The 19,125-nt window shown below is 39.6% G+C and overlaps 1 protein-coding gene across 3 annotated transcripts in view; it reads left to right on the forward strand.

The window, feature by feature from the left end:
• The window catches only part of TLL1 (tolloid like 1), a 295,909-nt gene that overhangs the window by 218,038 nt on the left and 58,746 nt on the right, over positions 1–19,125 (forward strand). For all 3 annotated transcript variants that reach the window (XM_019521749.1, XM_019521750.1, XM_019521751.1), the window contains exons 9-12: positions 3,471–3,586; positions 11,679–11,781; positions 14,792–14,908; positions 16,090–16,235. In XM_019521749.1, coding sequence (XP_019377294.1) covers positions 3,471–3,586; positions 11,679–11,781; positions 14,792–14,908; positions 16,090–16,235 — 482 coding nt within the window. The remainder of the gene's footprint in view (positions 1–3,470; positions 3,587–11,678; positions 11,782–14,791; positions 14,909–16,089; positions 16,236–19,125) is intronic.

Genomic DNA, 19,125 nt, shown 5'->3' on the forward strand with positions numbered 1-19,125 from the left:
TGGCCATCTCATTGAGGCTCCAAGTCCCCGGTGTCTCTCTTAATAATCTCAGCTCATTGAAGTCAGCCCTCCTGAAGTCAAATATTTTTGCCTTACTGCTTGTTTTCACCACTCTGCGCTGGATAGTAAATTCCAGCAGACGATGGTTGCTAACGTCTAGGTAGTCGAACACCTGCAGATCCCTCACCAGGACAAGGACCAAGTCCAGCAAGGCATTTCCTCTGGTGGAATTGTGTACCTCTTTGGTTAGCTGGAGGTCCTGTATGCAGGCTAAAAGCCTACATGAGTGTTCAGACCTGGCTGACTTATCCTCCCAGCAGATGTCTGGGTAGTTTAGGTCACCCATGCCAACCACATCCCTTGTCCTTACAGCCTCTGTGAGCTGACCTGAAAATTCCAGGTCCAGCTCATTCCCCTGGTGAGGCGGTCTGCAGTAGATGCCCACTATCAAGTCCCTTTTCCCACGACCCCCTTGCATTCTAACCCAGAGCACCTCAGTTTGCTCCTCTTCTGAACCCATACTGATCACCGTACTTTTCTTTAACATAGAGTGCTACACCCCCCACTTTTTCCCTACTCTATCCTGTCTATACAACCTATAGCTCTCAGTGTCTACTGCCCAGTCATGGGTAGAATCCCACTAGGTTTCTGTAAGCCCAACCAGGTCTGGGTTTTTGCTAGCTAGCAGAAGGGAAAGTTCCTCCTGCTTATTCCCCATACTCTAGCATTTGTGTAGAGACAATTGAGACCTCCTATGGGTGTTTGTGCTGCATTCTTGTTCTCAAGCTTGTCCGGGCCCTTGTCACTTACCTGGGTTGTTCCTGCTCATGTCACCTGGCTTGATGTCAAAGGGTCCTCCTGCACCTCTGCATCCCCATCCCCTGATGAATCTAGTTTAAAGCTATGGTTGGCTGAAATCATATGGTGGTATGAATTCAGGCAACCTGGAAGAGAAAACACGCTTACCTTTTGGGGAGAAAACACGCTGCAGCGGGGAGGGGGAAGCAGGCCTGGACCAAGCAGCAGGAGGTAAAGGGGAAGAGGGCTTGTGCAGAGGGGTGTGGGGTGGGACTCCATCCCCACACGCTCTCTCCACCCCCCCCATAATTCCTAATGGGCAATTGGCTAGTAATTTGATAAACACTATAATTGGTTATTTCAAAGTATATTTGTACTTAGGTATTTTCAGTTTTATTTGTCTTGTTATATATTCATTCAAATGAACTTAACAACCCTTTAAGCTAACAGTATATATCCTTAATAAACACAGAAAACAGGAGAGACTACCACGGATAGATTCACTGAGGAAATATATATTGGAGGAGAGCTGTGTATGTTTCTCAGGTGAATAATAGGCAGTTTGGTAAGGCACTATGAAAGGCAGAGAGTCTTCCATAGAAAATTCCTGTTTGCATTAAAGAAATGATTGGTTGCTTCCTGGTCCTCATTGTATTTATATGGGGGTTTCACAGGATCAAGGTTTGCAACTGGTGAGAGATTTTGGAGAGTTGTGAGGTTTTAGATAGAAAGGGCAGAAGATGCAACACGTATATTATCCTCCCAATAGTCTCATGAATAATTTGTTGAAAGGATACTTAGTTATTATGTTGATTAGGGCCACCTAATCATCTAGACAGATTGGATGGTAAAGGTATTACTTTCTGAATCTGTATTACCTTTCATGTGTACTCTCCATCATGCAAGAATACCACTTTCCCTCATTTAAGAGAGTTTCCAGATGGAGTAATAACTAATAAGAGCCTTGGCAGTGTAATGCAATAGAGGGCACCTTGGAAGAGAAGAGAAGTTTTTGTGGAGCAGCAACAGTGAGGCCTAGGGACAGTGTGCAGGGCCTTTGGTTTTAATGGAACTCCTGACTTTCTCATGGTTCTTTTATGCAGAATGTCTTCTTTCTGGCTATGTTTCTTCTCATTTGTAACACTATTGTACTCTAAAGTTGCTTTAAAATGCTTCAGGCAAAGTTACAATACAACTTCAGTTTCATAGGGGTCAGCATTAGGGAAAACCAGTATGGTACTCTGCAATTTCTTTGAGCTTTCATTCATTACTGAGTTAAAATAAACTTATGTTAATTATGGGTGTAGGATTTTCATTAGAAATGATTCATATGTAAGTAGTTAACACTTGAATAGTTTTTGTATACATGTCATTTGATATAATTGCCTTAAATTAAAAAAAGATAAAAGCACAATGAAGCCAGTAAAAATGTATTTCCATTTGGTTGGTAAGGAATATATTAGCATGCCACTGTTGCCTGAACATTTTCCATGAAGCACCAATCTCTTTCTTTTCATCACAATCACCACTGAAGCTTCAGATAGCACGTGTAGTACCTTGAATTTAGCTTAAGCCAGATGCTACAGTTCAATTGTCAGATTAAGTGCTGGACACATTTTAACAAGACAGCCATCTACCTATATAGCTGCATTATCTCCCTTCAACATACACAATCTCTTCCCTTGTGCCCCTTTATCTAAAGATTTTCCGGGTTATTTATAATTAATTGAGATTTTAATGATACAGTGGTTTACCTGCTAGCTGCTGTAGCTCTGTAATTTGAAAGTATTACAGGTCTGATTACCCTGCCAGTCACAGGGCAGTATTCTCAAATTCATATCCATCAGATCACACCTTAAAAAATCAGCAAAGACAACTTGCTGATTGAAGGTCATAAAGATAAGTGACTGTGGTGTAGGAGATCTAGTCAAATCATCTTTAAGGTAGAGAATGGCAGCAGCTTATGGTGATATAGCTCAGTGGGAAAGAAGAGTTATTAATTAGTCACCCAGCAGCTGGAAGTATGATTGACAGGTAAGATATGACCGATCAAGGCTTCGGTAATATCAAGTATCAAAGCCTTTGGTATTTTGGGGACTTTACATTTTCTTTGTTTCATTATTAATGTGTCCAAGAATCATATTTTGCAGGAGAAATTGTGTTGAAAATAGGATTTAAATCTCCTATTCTAATATGAATGGGTGTTATCAGTTCAAATCTAGCTTTGATACTAGATGACATAAAATATAGAATGCAACTAACGATTAATTTCCATTATCATGTCAATCACTGAATACCTGCATTTTGTGTTTAGTTCTTTTTAAATGATTTGGCTTAAGGGTAATTTTTAAGCCCTTATGGAAATAAAGTTCAGTGTATAATTTTCTGCCAGACTGACAGCAATGACATTTTTAAGACTGCTATAATTTTGGTTAAGTCAGTAGGCAGCATGTAAATTAAAGGGTTCATGGGGAAAAATCTTGTGTAAAAACAATATTCATAGTGCACATATTTATAAACATTACTTTGAATACATTATAACATGCCAAACTATTTTTCATTCTGCCTGCATTAAGTGAAATAAATTCTACATAGGTATTTTAAAGAAGACTCTTTTTTTCCCTTGTAAATCACATGAAATTACCATTTTTACTCTATTTTGTTTCTTGCAGCATGTGGAGAAACTCTGCAAGAATCTACAGGCAACTTTTCATCTCCAGGATTTCCAAATGGTTATCCTTCCTATACCCACTGTATATGGAGAATCTCTGTAACTCCAGGGGAGAAGGTACTTTAGCATTATTTTAGCACCCCCTTTCCTGAAATAAATACAAGCATCTCCTCTTCCTTTTTTTAAGACACTTTCCTCTTTATTTAGGGGTTTGGGTTTTTTTTAAGATTTCATCACATCACAAATTGATTATATCATAATAACCAGACTTTGCATTTGATAATGAAATATAGGCAGAAGGCAGGGTAGATTTGTACCTTGAATCAGAGGCATATAGCATAAAAGCTTATGCTATATGACACTGATTTAGTTAGTCTATAAGGTCTTGAGTAGATGAAATAGGGGCCCTAAATTGAAGCGGTTGGTTTTAAAAAACACCACTTCAATTTAGAGCTGATTAAACCCCCATGTTGTGCACACACCTCACTGACTTACCTGCCTCTCTGGTGGGGAGGGGTGGGTCAGCTGCCAGCAGGTGGGGTGGTCCTTGGGTTACAGGGTAGGGTCTGGTGCTTCCCTCCATGCCTCCCCACCAGACAGCACCTGCCCATAGGCACCTGGTTCAGGTGGTCCTGGGGGACACCACAGCTGCGGAGGGAAGCACCAGGCCCCTGCGCAGCTCAGGCAGGCAGGCAGGCTCTGGGGGAGGGGGGTGGGAGAGATCAGACTCGCCACTTTTCTTGGGCAGAGACTGTTTTCCTGGGCTGCTGCCAGGCTGCCTACAGTGCTTCCTGCAGAGCTATGGAGCTGCACAGAGCCCGGTGCTTCGCTCCACAGCTGTAGGGGCAGCAAACTAAAACTCCTCGAAAGAATTTTAGTTTGCTGTCTCCCATGTCATTTAAGGCACATTATGCTGCCAAATTTCCTACAGGAGCTGGAATTAAGGCGCAATATACTGCCAAAGCATGCAAACACTGACACTATTAAAGTGGTGCAGAAGCATTTAGCCCACTTTAAAGTGTCGTGTACACACACCTCTCGTTTCATCTACATATGGCTTAAGACACAAATCTACCCTGCCTTCTGCCAGTTTTCAAACTAACACGGCTTACTACCTCTGTGTGCTGATGAACTGGTTTGACTTTGCCCTGTGTTACTGGAAACTCAAGTTCACTCCCATCCAGTGGAAGTTCACATTAAATAAGTTTACAGTTGCAGTCCCATTCTAAGAAGAAAGATATGTTCACACGCTCATATTGGTAGCCTCAGCATAAAGTCAGAAGCTGAAATAGGCATGCATGGGTGACTTGCATTCTTATTCTTCTGGTTGGTCCCCCAAAGATGTGCCTGAGCACAGAAACTCGGTAGTATGGGGAAATAAGAACAATGGTGGTGCTTGTCTGATGCCTTAGTCAATGGGTTTTAGGGTGTTACTTGGAGAATTTGTTGCTGTTTATCTAATAATCATAATGCAGGTAAGAACATCTCTTGCAATAGCCTTCTCAATCTGGTCCCACACACATTTTCTAGAAGCAGAGGCATGTGGGTCAGTTCCACCTGGCAGTATTTGAGCATTTGTTCACTTATATTATTACATGTCCCTGAAGAAATAAATTGTAAACACAGAGTGTGCACAAGGTTGGGGATCTGGGACAGAGTGTACTTAAGATATGCAGATCACCTTGGTCTTAGGGACCTAAAACCAAATAGACATTTCTGTGAAGGAGTAAGGAACAGAGAGGTCAAAGGGAGTGGACTGCAGCCTCTTCAACCAAAGGAAGTATAAAAACATGTGTGTGAAGTGTGATAAGACCCAAACACAACACCCTGGTGATGCATGCCAGTTTTTAAAGTTGGTTATGCAATAGCCAGTAATTCTGAATATGAAATATAAGTAGAACTTGGATGGTTGTTCAATCCTACAGACATTTTAGGTTTTCACATTTTTTTTTCTTTCTTCATTTTGATATTCTTGATGACAGAGCAGGGTGCTACTTAAGAATAGTCAGTAATCCTGGAGTTCAGGGAGCTTACCTTAAGGAATATGGCAGACCCATGTCTGCTTGCTGCAACAAGAGACTTGGACCATGTTACCCACATCTCAGGTTAGTGCCTTGACTGCCTACTTGGGTAGTATCTCTCTTCTGCTGGAGTTGCTCAACACTGTAAAAAAAAAAAAAAAAAATGTATTCACTCTGAGAGCCAAACACTCCATAGCTTATTGGTTAAGGCACTGCTAGATTAGGAGACAGGTTCAAGTCTTTTTCACCAAAAAACAGGAGACATTGAAATTTTAAATTCCCACTCTGAATCAGGCAGGTAAAAATACTAACCATTAGGCTGTTGGCTGTTCTGTGTACTTTGCTTTCCCTCTGGGTTTGACTTGAGAAATTTTGGTGATGAAACCTCTGTCAAAACAGTGACGACTATCTGGTGAAAATATTTTATTTCTATTAAAACAATATTTACTTGGAAAATTCCTAGCCAGACCTCATTTTAAGAGGCCAGAGCTCTGATACTGCACGTTTTCCATAACAAGACTCTTTGTCCTCTCATTCATTTTGTAAATAGAAGTTAAAATACTTTGTTATCTCTTTCAATTACACATGTATAAATGCATCCTGAATCCTTTTTCATGATCATAGTAAACAACAGAGATTGTTTTTAAAATTACTTTCCATGAAGATTATATTTGCTGGACATTAAAATTCAGTATGTAAAAGTGGAAAAATGAAGAGAAGAATAACATTTAAAATATGAAATTATACCTTTCAGTGAAAATAATGTCTCCATAAGCAAAGAAAGAAGATTATGTAGCAGGCTTAGGAACAATTGTGAGTGGTTTTAAAACAGTCTGCTCTGATCTTTCAGCTCAGGATTGAAGTCTACATTATAATTTAATTAATATTCTGTAATTATGGATCATGGTTTCTGAAATAATTACAACTCAGGTTTCTCACAACTCCTAATTTATGAGAGAACTAAATAAAACTTAACAGCTGTGTATTTTCCAAATGTATCAAATTTCTTAGAGTGAAAATATTCAATTTCTTGCTTGCAGTTTTGATAATTTAGGGATAAATTCTCACTTCCATTACATGACCTTACAGGAGTGGAAGAAGCAGAAAAGACTGATATAAGGCACACTAGAATTATTATTGTCCCTGCACACTAAGGAAGTCCAGGGCTGGTGAATGGGAGAGTAGACAGATTTTGCCTCCACTTTCAAACTGCCATACAGAAGGATTGCATAAAGTACTACCATATTTGTTAAAGGGGCAGGGGTATGTATTTCCTACAGCATGCAAGGGAGCTTTGTGAAAATACCTTTTGACACTCATTTCTGCAGCAGTGTATGTTTTGTATTACCCAGTGTAGGGATGCATCTAAAGTAGTTAAAAATACAGTATTCTTTTTGCATGATCAGTATAATTAGTTTCGTTTTGCAAAACATTGTTTCATTTTCTTGCTAGAAGAAGAGTATTTTAAATGAGTCCCTGTCTAATTTTCTACCATCAGTGCCTAAGGTTTACAGCATTGAAAAATAGAGCTGCATAGGCAATGGTTTGAGATTTCCAAAAACGTTTGTCCTCACTGAAACTAAAATGATGCTTGAAAATTCTTGTGAAAATCAAGAGACAACAGACTCCCAAAGAGCTCATATGTTAGGGCACTCACTGCAGCTGTGGAAAAAAACAGATTCAAGTTCTTGGTCTGCCTGGTTTGATGCTCTTACTTGAAGCTGGATTTCCCGTATCCTACCTGAATAGCCAGACAACTGAACTATATGTTTATTACCAGTTAGATTTTGAACAATATCTGTTTCTTTTTTCGGTTCTATAATTGGGGGTTTGTTGCTAAATACAGTGTTATATATTCCTTTAAAAGAATCTTATATTACAGCAGAAAGAATGATGGGAGAAAGCTATAAAGTGACTATTTGGGCCCATTGTTCCAATTACAGTGTTATATTTCCTCAACACAGCTGGAGTAAAGAATAAGTTCCTTAACAGTTTTAACTGACACATACAGCTGGTACAGTGGCTTCCATGGGAATACAGTGTTGCAGTGTGAAATTTAAATTACTGCTCAATGGCAAATGTTTCTGCTATAGAAACAGATTTAAATTTTGGGGGTACCCAGTATTAAACTAAAATTAAACTGACAAAAAGGCCTGTAGCACTGAGTCTTAAGTTGCAGTGTATTATAGAATTCAATTTAGGATCAGTCTTATTAAAGATTTGGCAAGCTACAATGAAGAAAGAAGAATAGTCAGAAAAAAACTTATGTTTTAACTAGAATACAGTTGTAAGAGGGCAAATGAGCCTGCTTTCCCTATTACAGATTAAAGACATAAATGAAGAGATTCTGTCTTCATTTATGTATCTACATCTCCACTGAACTCAGTAAAAGTTGCAGGTATATAGTTAGAGAACTGTTCACAGTCTTGTTTTATATTCATAACAAAGTTTTCAGCTTAAAACAATGGGCAAAGGAGAAAAGTCAAAGCTAATGAAAGCACATGAATCACTGAATCCACTTTAAAATATTGCAACTACTTGATAACTGTTCCTGTTGTAAATGTCATTGTGGCATGATTGTGATTTTATTTTTATCCATCACAGAGAGTGTTATGTTCACAATAAAATAAAATTCAAATAAACAGACACATAGCAATTTATTTTAATCCTCCTTAAACATTAGGTCAGTGGTACCCAAACCTTGCAGACAACAAATTGCCCATGACATCTTCTAGTGCTGTTGGCAGCTATAGGAAATTAAAAAGTTAAAACTGAAGTTGACAGGGAGAGCAAAGTATGATGTTGCCTGTAGCATGTTACTAGTGTAATTGTTGCAAGCATTGGCTATGAGCCAGTGAATGTTGGCAGTGACTGCTTCAGTCATTTATAACTCCTGTGCAGTTACTCTCAATGTCTCTACTGCAAGGATGGTAGTATACGGATAAAGGCATATGCTGGACCAGAACACTAAGAGAATGAGACCAACTACAGACAAACTTGTGACTGTAAATATGTAGGCTCAGTTAAACTTACTTATATTGAGAAACTGTATGTTATGACATTATAGCATAAAGTAGTCTAAGAGTGATGTTGTAGATGTGATGGTTCAGTGCAGACAAACAGTTGGCAGCAGTGATCCCTCACAGTTCAGAATGATCACTTCCACAGGTCAAGTAAAGTGTTATAAATGAGTCCACTGATGGCTAAGGAGCCAATTCTAGAGCTGTAGACTCTCTGGCTGATACCACAGGTGCTGGCTAAAGGGAAGGTCAGACCATGAATTTCTTAGTTTTGTTTCCTTTCTTTCCGTTTCTGTCATTTTTCTACCTCTAAGGTGAGACATTTTTCCTCAAAGTAAAATGTACCATCTCTCACAAGGCATCATTATGTAGCCCAGCCCCAGGCTAGTTTTTCCCAATTTGTGGTTGCAATGCCACACTTGTTAATGTTCACCTTGAGGGTGTCCTTGAAGTATTTCCTTTTTCTTTAGCCCCTGTGTGTCCCTTGTCCTTGGCTGAGTTGGGAATATAGCAGTTGTTTTGGTAAACGTACATCAGGTATGCACACACAGTGCCCTGTCCGCTGCAGCTGATGTTGAATAATCAGTGCTTCCTTACCAGTGGTGTTAGCAGTGGCAAGGACACTGGCATTTGTGTGATGATCCTCCCATTTTGTCAGGGGTCTTCCAGAAGTAACGCAGGTGATGGCATTCCAGGCTTTTCAGGTGGTCCCTGTAGGTCACCCAAGCTCCACAGTCATAGGCTAAAGTTAGGATTGCTACAGCCTTATATAGTAGGAGCTTTGTTCAAGACCTGATGTTGTGATCACTGAACACACAATGATTCAGTCTTCTGAAGGCAGAGCTGGCATGTTGGTCCCTATACTGGACTTCTTCATCAATATTGGCCTTTTTTTGAGAGATGGCTACTGAGGTATGCAGTGTTCAACATTCTCCAGCTCTTGTCCATCATTGAGGATTTTTGCCAGGGGAGCTGATTGGCCTGGAGCAGCTTGTGAAGCACCTTTGTTTTTCTGATGTTAGGGGTCAGTCTCAGGCACTAGTGTGCCTGAGAGAAGCAGTTAAAGGCCGTTTGTTGTCTTCCTCCGTATGTGCAATGACAACACAATCGTCAGTGTACTGAAGTTCCACAGTTGAAGCCAAAGTAACTTTGGAGGCATGGAGGTGGAAGAGATTGATAATGTCGCTGTCCATCCTGTACTTAGTGCTGGTGCAATGTGGCAGATGGTCTTGGATGAGCATCTTGAACACCGCAAGAAAGATGGAAAAAAAAATTGGTGCAATCACGCAGCCCTGATTGATGCCAGTTTGAATCGCAAAGGGCTCTGTAGCAGAGCCACTGCACAGATTAGAGGCAGTCATCTGGTCATGAAGGAGTCTTAGGATGGTGAAAAATTTCCCTAGGCAGCCAAACTTTAATCTTCTATAGAACCTCATGGTTAACAGAGTTGAAGGCTTTGGTCAAATCGATAAAGACCATATATAGTTCCTGGTGTTCTTGGCATTTTTCCGTGAGCTGTTGGGCTGGAAAAATCATGTCCATGGTGCCTCTCAATGGTCTGAAGTCAGACTGAGACTTGAGAAGGACTTCCTCTGCAAGAGGGAGCAGTCAGTTCAGCAGAATTTGTGTGAGAATCTTCCTACGATGGGTTGCTTTCAATGTTTCAGTACAACCCTAATGGACGTGATTGATCTCACTAAACAGTGATCGGTCTAGTAGACATTGGCTCCACTCATGACGTGTGTTATCCTCTTTTGGAATGATAGTCAGGATTACATTAGTCAGCATAAAACTGTTCTTTCTGTTCCTCCTTGGCATAAAGTTTTGGGACATGTGCACTAATGATGGTAGGAAACAAATTGTTGGTCAGTTGGGGGTGGAGAGTCATGAGGCACTCGTTAATGCCAACAGGGAATTTGGTCATTCGGCTGCCAATCTGGATCTTACTGGTGAAACCAACACTGTATATTTGCCTGTTGTCTGCACCATTTCATAGATGCAGGATATTGGCTGCCATGGCTCAAGCAGTGGCAGATTAGGGTGGTAGGTCTGTGTTGTGTCAGGGTTGATGGCAGATTATGGTTTGCTTAGGTTGGCTTGGATAGGAATGATCCTGTCTCAGGCAGGGGGTTGGATTAGATGACTTCTGGAGGTTCCTTCCAGCCCTGCTTCTGTATCATTCTGTGGTCCAGAAATTGTTAAGAGGCAAAGATTTCTTAGGCTGACATCCTTTATTGGACCACCTATATAGCTGCAATAAAGTTGGACAAGCTTTTGAATGCAAGGCATTTTGTCAGGGACAGCTGATAGAAATTATCTTGCATTCAAAGGCTTTTGTAACTTTCCAACTACATAGCTGGTCCAATAAAATATATCACCCTAAGAAATCCTTGCCTCTCACATTATAGCATAAGGAAATTCAAAAACCAAAAACAATTTTGGGTATGCATCAGAATGCTTTTGCAACAGATCTGGTATTGTCTATTTATGAATGCACTCAGCTGATTTCAGCTTGCATAGGACAATACAAGTTCCAGTAATATAGAAAGTTCTGATTTTTGTATAGGAAATTCGTTATTAAAAGTTCATTCATGATGATTTCACATCATTGCTCATGCTTATACCCTCAAACAATGTATAACACATGATTTTTGAAAGTAAGGAAGAGGAAACAACATTGTTATATCTATGAATGTCAATTATAGCTGTAGATATTCCAAACAAGCAAAAGCCCTGTACAATAAATGGAACAGTGTTTAAGGATTAGTAGCATCCAACAAAATCTCTTTAGTTTTATCAGATAATACATTAGAATAACATGTTACTGTAGTATGCTGTATTGTATCATTATCATATTTGGGTGTCATAATTTCCCTTCCCCCAGGAACTATTAAGATCAAGTGGTAACCCCTAAGTTTGTGTTAAACATGGAACATTAACTTAGAATATGTAATATTCCCTTGCATCTTTTTACATTTATGATAGAAAATACTATAAAAACCCAAATATTGCAAATGGCTCAGGAGAACTTACGTATTACTTAAATGATTGGCAAAACATTAAACACGACCTTTGTGGTTTCAGTTTTGTAGCAATGGCAGTAAGCCTGACCTTATTCCAATGCTGCCTACTGAATTATATGGCCTGCTGTTGTCCTCTGCATTGCAGATTGTGTTAAACTTTACTACAATGGACCTGTACAAGAGCAGTCTCTGCTGGTATGACTATATTGAAGTAAGAGATGGCTACTGGAGAAAATCACCTCTGCTCGGTAGGAAACTGTTTCCCCATTGCAGTTATTTTTCCTCAATGTATAGCTACAGGATGAAAACTAGATTCCGATCTTGATCCTTGCACTATCTTTGCTTTTTTTTGGCTAAGTACAGATGTTCAAAAAGCCCAGGGCGGAATTGATCAAACCTATGTGGGTTTCTGTAAGTAGCGTAGGTTAGATTGGGAGTGAAGAGAATATCCTGGAGGTGGGGCAGGGGGGCATGCAGGCTGCCTGCACTGGCTAAGGGCAGTAGGTTGGGGGCCCTCAAGATGTCTCCCAGCATGTCCCATGGGCTCTCTGGGCAGCTGGAGAATGCTGAGCACCACCAGTGGCTGGTCCACTCCTGATCAGGTATTGAGCACAGGTAAAAACATTTCCTTCTGCTGCGCCTGTGGCTGATATGACATGGCAGTGGGGGAAGGCATGTGTGCACATTCCCTGCAGGTGAGTCAGGCTCTGGCTTCATGGACCTGTGCCTATTCGCAGGGAAATGAAGGTCCCTGGGTGGGTGTGCAGGAACCCATCCAGGGACCCCCATTCCTTCATGAGTGGGCACATCCCCCTGGAGCTGGAGGCAGAATCAGAGGCCAAATGGCCTGCAGGGCACAGGTGAGCATGCCTCCACTCACTGCCGTGTCATGTCAGCCAAAGGACCTGTCAGCTGCAGGCAGGCAGCAGGTGGAGGTGTGCTTGCCAGTGTCCTGCAGCCTGGTTGGGCTCTGCCTCCAGCTCTGTGGGGCTCTGCCTGCTTGCAGGAACATAGGGGGCATTTATACATGTGGTCTGGGAGTGGGGGTGGATACTTTAATTAGAGTGGCTCCACAAGTCGTTCCAATTAAAGTGTCAGGAGTGTTATATGTGTCAGTGTCCCTGCACTAAAAGCACCCCTGCCATCATTTTTCAGCACAGGGATGCTGATACACATTATGCTGGATTCTGCTGGAGCACGGCGATTACTATGCTCCAGCAGACTCGATTAATTGAGTCTGCTGCAACATGCTGTAATTACAGCACATCAGAGCAGCCTCACTGTACGTGTACAGGTGCCCAGGGCTCCCACACACCTATCCAGGAACCCCCATGCCTCTGTGACTGGGCACAATCCCGTGAAGCTGGAGCCTAACCGGGCTGCAGGGCACAGGTGAGCATACCTCCACCCTCTGCCTGCCTGCAGCTGACAGTTGCCTGGAGGCAGGGCTGAGGAAAGGGTCTGTACTGACTCAGCTCTGTGACAGCCCAGGGAGAGTCTGCTGGGCTCTCAGCCAGAGGAGCTGAGCACAGGGCTAGTGGGGGCCTGCAAAGGAGTCTGGAGTGCTGGCAGACAGCAATCTAACCTGAATCAACAGGGGATCTGGTACAGAAGTTCAATGCATTAATCTAACCTAAATCAATTAAGTTTGAGGGCACATTGATCCAGGTCTATCTTAGACCAGATTCTGCCATTTTTATGCCAGTCTACGTGTGCCAAAGTTCTGTTCTGTTACAGGTGTAGACTGATTTTTGATCACTTATACCAGTGAAAGAGTAATGTCTATATCTGGCCCTTCAGAAGTATCTAAAATAGATAAATAAACCTGTCTTAAGACTATGCTGCTAGTGTGCCTGATTGTTACATCTGTGAGTGGGTGTAAAGTTCTGGTTCACAGCTCTGTCTCCGTAGCTTTTCAGGAGAGCAACTTTAGTTTGTGTAATAATGGACCTGACCCCAATGAAAGTTGCTTGCAAGTCAGTAATTTAGTCCACAAATTATGGCTAATTTGTATAAATATATGAGTGGAAACAGTTGTTCTTAAGTAAATACTTTAAATATGAAAAAGGAGACCTGCAAAATAGATGATTTAAGAATAAATGTCTACTGCAGTATTTCTGCATATTAACTTACTAAACTGTTAGGTTTGGGGGTAGAAATATAAGAATACTTTTTTGCCAACACAGAAGAGCATGTGCTCTCAGTGTGTATTATTGGTAATGAACTTCATTTGACTAGGACAGGAGATATAAAGTTCTATTTCATAGCTTTGTTTGTAGCTTTTCTGTTGTTGTTAGGAGAAAGGAACTTTTAGTTTATATCAAGTTTTGTGACCAGTAGTCTCTATAGTATATGCCTCCACTCTTGGCCTTTTGCTTCAGGCTACATTCCAGCATAGAACAATGTTGTTTTTAAACTAGAAGAAATCTGAGACGTTACATTTTTGCTCTTTCAACTAATACAATTCAAACCAAATTTTAACTGTGGAATTAGACACAGATATTTGACTGAAATTTAATGTATGGTTTTTAGTATATTTCACTGGATGTAATTAAACATATGTAGAAACAGATGCACTGATACCCAGAACTGCTTACTTGGAGTGTATATTTACAAATGTATACAAATACATCCATATATATGTCAGTGTATAATAATTTACATTGCCACATATATGACAGCAGTATTTATGTCTGTCTTATAAATAGCATATATCTCAGATTTTGACATCATCATCTGTGGCCTAGCCACTAATGAAAAGTCTTTGATAATTACTATATCAAACCTTACCTTTTTTATATTTACGATGTGTCAGATAAACATTGTATCTGACCAAATTGGAATTGTTACTTCTCCCAGAATGTCTACCAGAACTTGGTCCCTCAGGGGAGATAAGTGGAAGAATGCCTTATTCTACCTTACATCCTGGTAGGGTTTAGGCATTAGCTAGGTAATGACTTAGCTGTATCAAAACTGAGGCACTTGCCACTCCTTGGCAAACCCTTTAAGAGCTTTGAAGGTGGCCTAATACTAAAAGAAACCAAGAATTATAAAAGATAGTTCTATTATAATAAGATCAGGGGAAGGGTGTATTAATATTTAAGCACTAAACTGCAGAAACATGTGCTTAACTTTAAGCATGCAAGTAATTCCATTGAAGGCATTCAGATAGCTCTTGTTTATAAATGTGTACAAGTGTTTGCAGGACTGGGGCTTTAAAGTTGATATAAAATGCACTTACTTGTTGCTTGTTTTTAGGTAGGTTCTGTGGTGATAAACTGCCTGAAGTCCTTGCATCTACTGACAGCAGGATGTGGATAGAATTTCGTAGCAGCAGTAATTGGGTAGGAAAAGGTTTTGCAGCAGTTTATGAAGGCAAGTCACTTTGAATAATAAAGAAGATAGAATTGTATAGATAAAGATAAGGAAAAAAGATTTTAATATATATCTTATGGACCATTAATATGAAAACATTTTCTTAATATTGAAATATTTTTGTAGTAGTAATTTAATATTCTTTTTTAATTGTCAATATGACTATATAACAGAGATCTTCTTTTGTAGTGATATCAGTCATCGTATTTGAAACTCACTTTAGCTTTCTTGAGTCCTGTTCTTTAGCCCATGGCAAAATTTCTACATGGAGATTACAGCATATAAGGACATTTTTATTTGTCTTTGTTCAGTTGTGTTGGGTATATTTTGTTAAATCCTTAATAGGGTTAGCAGTATCTCATGTGAATATTGGAGAAGAGCAGTTTTTACATATTTCTTGTTGGGCATCCTATTTAAAGAAGAGAAAATATTTTATATACATTGTTCTGTATCATGAGTACTGTTCTCAGAAATCTGGCATTTATCCTCCATGTACTGTAGCAAAAGTTAAGAATCGCCCAAATGAAATAAAATGGAGCCCATTTATTATAAAGTAAAAATTTGGTGGCAAGTGTTGTAGTTTTAATGGAGTCTGCAGTACAATGGGGTCAATTGTATAGTTTTAGGAATAGATTAGACAAAGACTTGTATGGGATGGTTTGAATAGGGATGGTCCTGCCTTAAGCCAGAACTTGGACTAGATAGTCTCCAGAGGCCCCTTACTTTTCTATGACCCTATGAATTTATGTTTATAGGTCCTGATTCTGAACATATGTTTTTGTGTAACTTTACTGATGTTAGTTGTTTAACTGGACTCAGATTTGGGTAAATACTCATAGATTACTGTAGAAAATGAAGCTTTTGCCTCAGTCTTCTCTTTTCTTATGGTAAGTTCCAAATCAGGATGTAGTAAAAGGCAAATAAAAAGTACAATAGCGTAACTATTTTGATATTCTTACGATCTTTATGAATGTTTAAAAATACGGAGCCCCTAAAAAAACTCCCTGTAAAATGTTCAGTAGCTTAGTTGACCTTGGTTTCAACAATTTGACCTTGGTAGCATGTTTTTTCCTAGTACAACCCCATCACCAACTTTACAGCAAATACAAAAAATATCAGCCCAAGAGGAAAAACTGTCAGTATCGACCATATACTTAGATTGAATTTTATGCTTTCCTCAGCAATTTGTGGAGGTGAGATCCACAGAAATGAAGGCCAGATCCAGTCTCCTAATTATCCTGATGACTACAGACCAATGAAGGAATGTGTGTGGAAAATAACCGTGTCAGAGAACTACAATGTCGGATTAACCTTCCAGGCATTTGAGGTAAAGCCTTTTAACTGATCTCAGCAAACCATCTAGTGGATAAATGACAGTTGTATGTTAAGGGAATCCTCATTAAACCAATGAAGAAACAAAGAATTCTGTAAGAAAAATAACCTCAAGTCAAATTTTCCTGTTCTTGAAACCTTTCCTGTTGCAGAAATTTTCAAGAAGATTAAAAGGGTTTTATGTTATCTGTGCTATTTGAATTGGAAAGTTTAAGCACTGACAATAGATTCTTTTCAGAAAATGTATAATCCTGTCCTGCTAGGTTGCTTTAAGGATCCATTAAATAAAAGGGCTGTTATTTCTTTTCTAAATCTAATTGTGAGGGTTGGGATGGGGGGGAGTTGTCTTTCTGCAAATAAACCAGTATTTCTGCCTATATTATGTACTCTGATTTTCTGTTTAAAAAAGCCAATCCTTAAATGTGGTCTAGCAGCACATGTTTAGAGAAATAATACTGTGGCAATTCAAATTTTAATATCTATGAAATATTTCTGTCTCTGTATGAATGTATCTCTGTGTTGCTATGGAATTACACAGGCCAGTAAACTTACCTGTAACGAGGACAAGTGATATTTCAGACAACCCCTATGCATCGTGTCTGCACTAGTTTGGAGGCTTCAGTTAAATTGAGTAATGCTCTTGTTTCTACTTGTTTTTTGTTCAAATATTTCACAATATTATTGACTTAACTTTAAAAACAACATGCATCTTTCTTTATCATCTTTTTTTTTTCAACATACAGTATTCATGATCCTTATATAATCCTGATCTTGCAGCCTATAAGACCATGTAACACCTTGTAAAACTTCTGCAAGTTTGTGGAGTGGAACTGGAGTTAAGCCTTACATGAGCAAATTTACCAGCAGTGATGAACATAAATTTTACCCAAGAAGAGGTTTTCATAACTGTTTACCTGCAGCCCCTTATCTTTGCCATGTCTTAAAATGAAGATCCCATACTGCACAGGCCAGGTTTTCCCCTTTTTCCCCCCAATGATCCTTTCACAAACCAGTTAGGTTTCCTGCGGCCTGATTTACGGTTACCCAAACTAACATGTCCATATCTGCCTTTTGAACACTTCTAAGCAGTCTGTATTTTTTGCAGGTGTAAAAGTCTTAATGATATCTTTGTAATAATGAAGAGTTATAATTATAAGTCTGTTAATATTAGTATGGATCAGGGTAGCACTATGGTATAAGTATTACACAAGATTATTCTATACAGTCAAGCAAAGCCTTTCTATCAATAGTCATGCTAAGGGATAGAGTGGCAGTTTTGGTTTTTATTATAACCTAAGATGAATCAGTTTGCTGGTTTTGACAAGACAAAGACAAGTTTGTCCATTTACTATGTATAAACTAAATAAGCTATATAGAAGTCAGTGGTTTTATTGAGAGTATTGCTTCTCAAACCATTTATGGGTTTAGTGTTGCCTCTTGTTTCAAGAATTTTTGTTTTACTTTCTTCATGTGCTCAAGGGTTTGATGCAGGAAGTTTTGGGAAAAGAAATAAAGATACATAAGTGATGAAACAAAGAAATTAAATGAATTCTGGAGTCCCTTCTGTTTAAAATAAAACCCTCTTTACAGCTGTACTCATGTTAAGAGCTTGTTGCAATTCCTCACCTATTTTCACTTTGTTCCTAGTGACAGGCAGTCAGGTTTCAGGCATGTATATGTATCTACTACTAATTAAGAAAATTATATTAAATCTGTAGCCAAAGGCACATTCTTTTTATATCTGTAAGGCCATGCTGAAATACAGATTGAGGCATCCACGTGGGGCTGAGATAACTGAGTCAAAACCTGAAATCTTGAAAAGTTGCCACCTAGCCCTGGAGACACCCATTTTTTTTTCTTCTTGTTCCCCAGGCTTAAATTTCTGCTTCTACTCATGCCTACAAGGACCTTCATTTTAACAGAACTGAGCACCTCCTCACTAGTATTAGGTCATGTTTAAACCTGACTGGGATTAAAGAAAAAGGCATGCCTCGAAATACCTCCTTTGAAGGGCTCAGTCTAGTAGGCTCTCTCAGAGGAGACTTGACACATGCCTTTTGGGTTGCTGTGACAGACAAAAATGCAGTGGAGGTTGCTTCTTTCTCTTAAAAGCAGTGGGGGGTGTTGTTCCTACTTATCAAATAGGTTCATAGTTAGTATGCTTACCCAAGATGTGGGAGTCCCAGTTTCTCATCTCTCTCTTGTAGTATTCAAACATGTATCTCTTACCTCCTTCAGGGATGTCCTACACACATGCCAAAGGCTATTCTGGAATGGAGTCTTGTCAAGGAAAGAGGGATACTCCCTCAACCTCCTTTTGAAACTGTTCCACTCTGCAAAAAAAGAGACATTGTGTGAGAAGGAAGGAATATGATTTTCTTTCTTACTGATTAAGGCACGTGTGTGGAAGGATGGAGACCTATATTCTCATCCCCACTCCAAGGACTGCTTACATATTTTACCCAATGATTGCTCAATGTTGGTGTATCCTCAGGAGGGAGAAAGAGAGATGGGAAAGGAAGAGTAGTTGACTCTCTAAAGGCAGAGGAAAGAGCAAACCATATGTGCCCCATCCTGAGCGAGTGTCGTAACCACAAGGCACTCACTTAAATGAGTTTTAAGTCCTTCTCCATTTTTTTTAAGCAAGTCACCTAAGTGCTTAAGTTTTATTCAGGTATATGAGTAAGGAAATATGGATGGGGCTTTGGCCAGACTGAGCCCCTCTTATCAGAATGTCCTACTGAATAGCTATGGGTATCTTCCAACTGAATACCTGGTTGCTTTTTGATCCCATTCTGAAGTGCCTAACTCTCACCATAGTTTGGGAAGCCTAACTTAAGGTTCTGGATTCCAGTCCAGAATAAAATTCCAGTCCAGAATAAAAT

Source organism: Gavialis gangeticus, unplaced genomic scaffold (assembly GCF_001723915.1).
Source record: "Gavialis gangeticus isolate Ggan-Ray unplaced genomic scaffold, GavGan_comp1, whole genome shotgun sequence".
NCBI classification, from domain to species: Eukaryota; Metazoa; Chordata; order Crocodylia; family Gavialidae; genus Gavialis; species Gavialis gangeticus.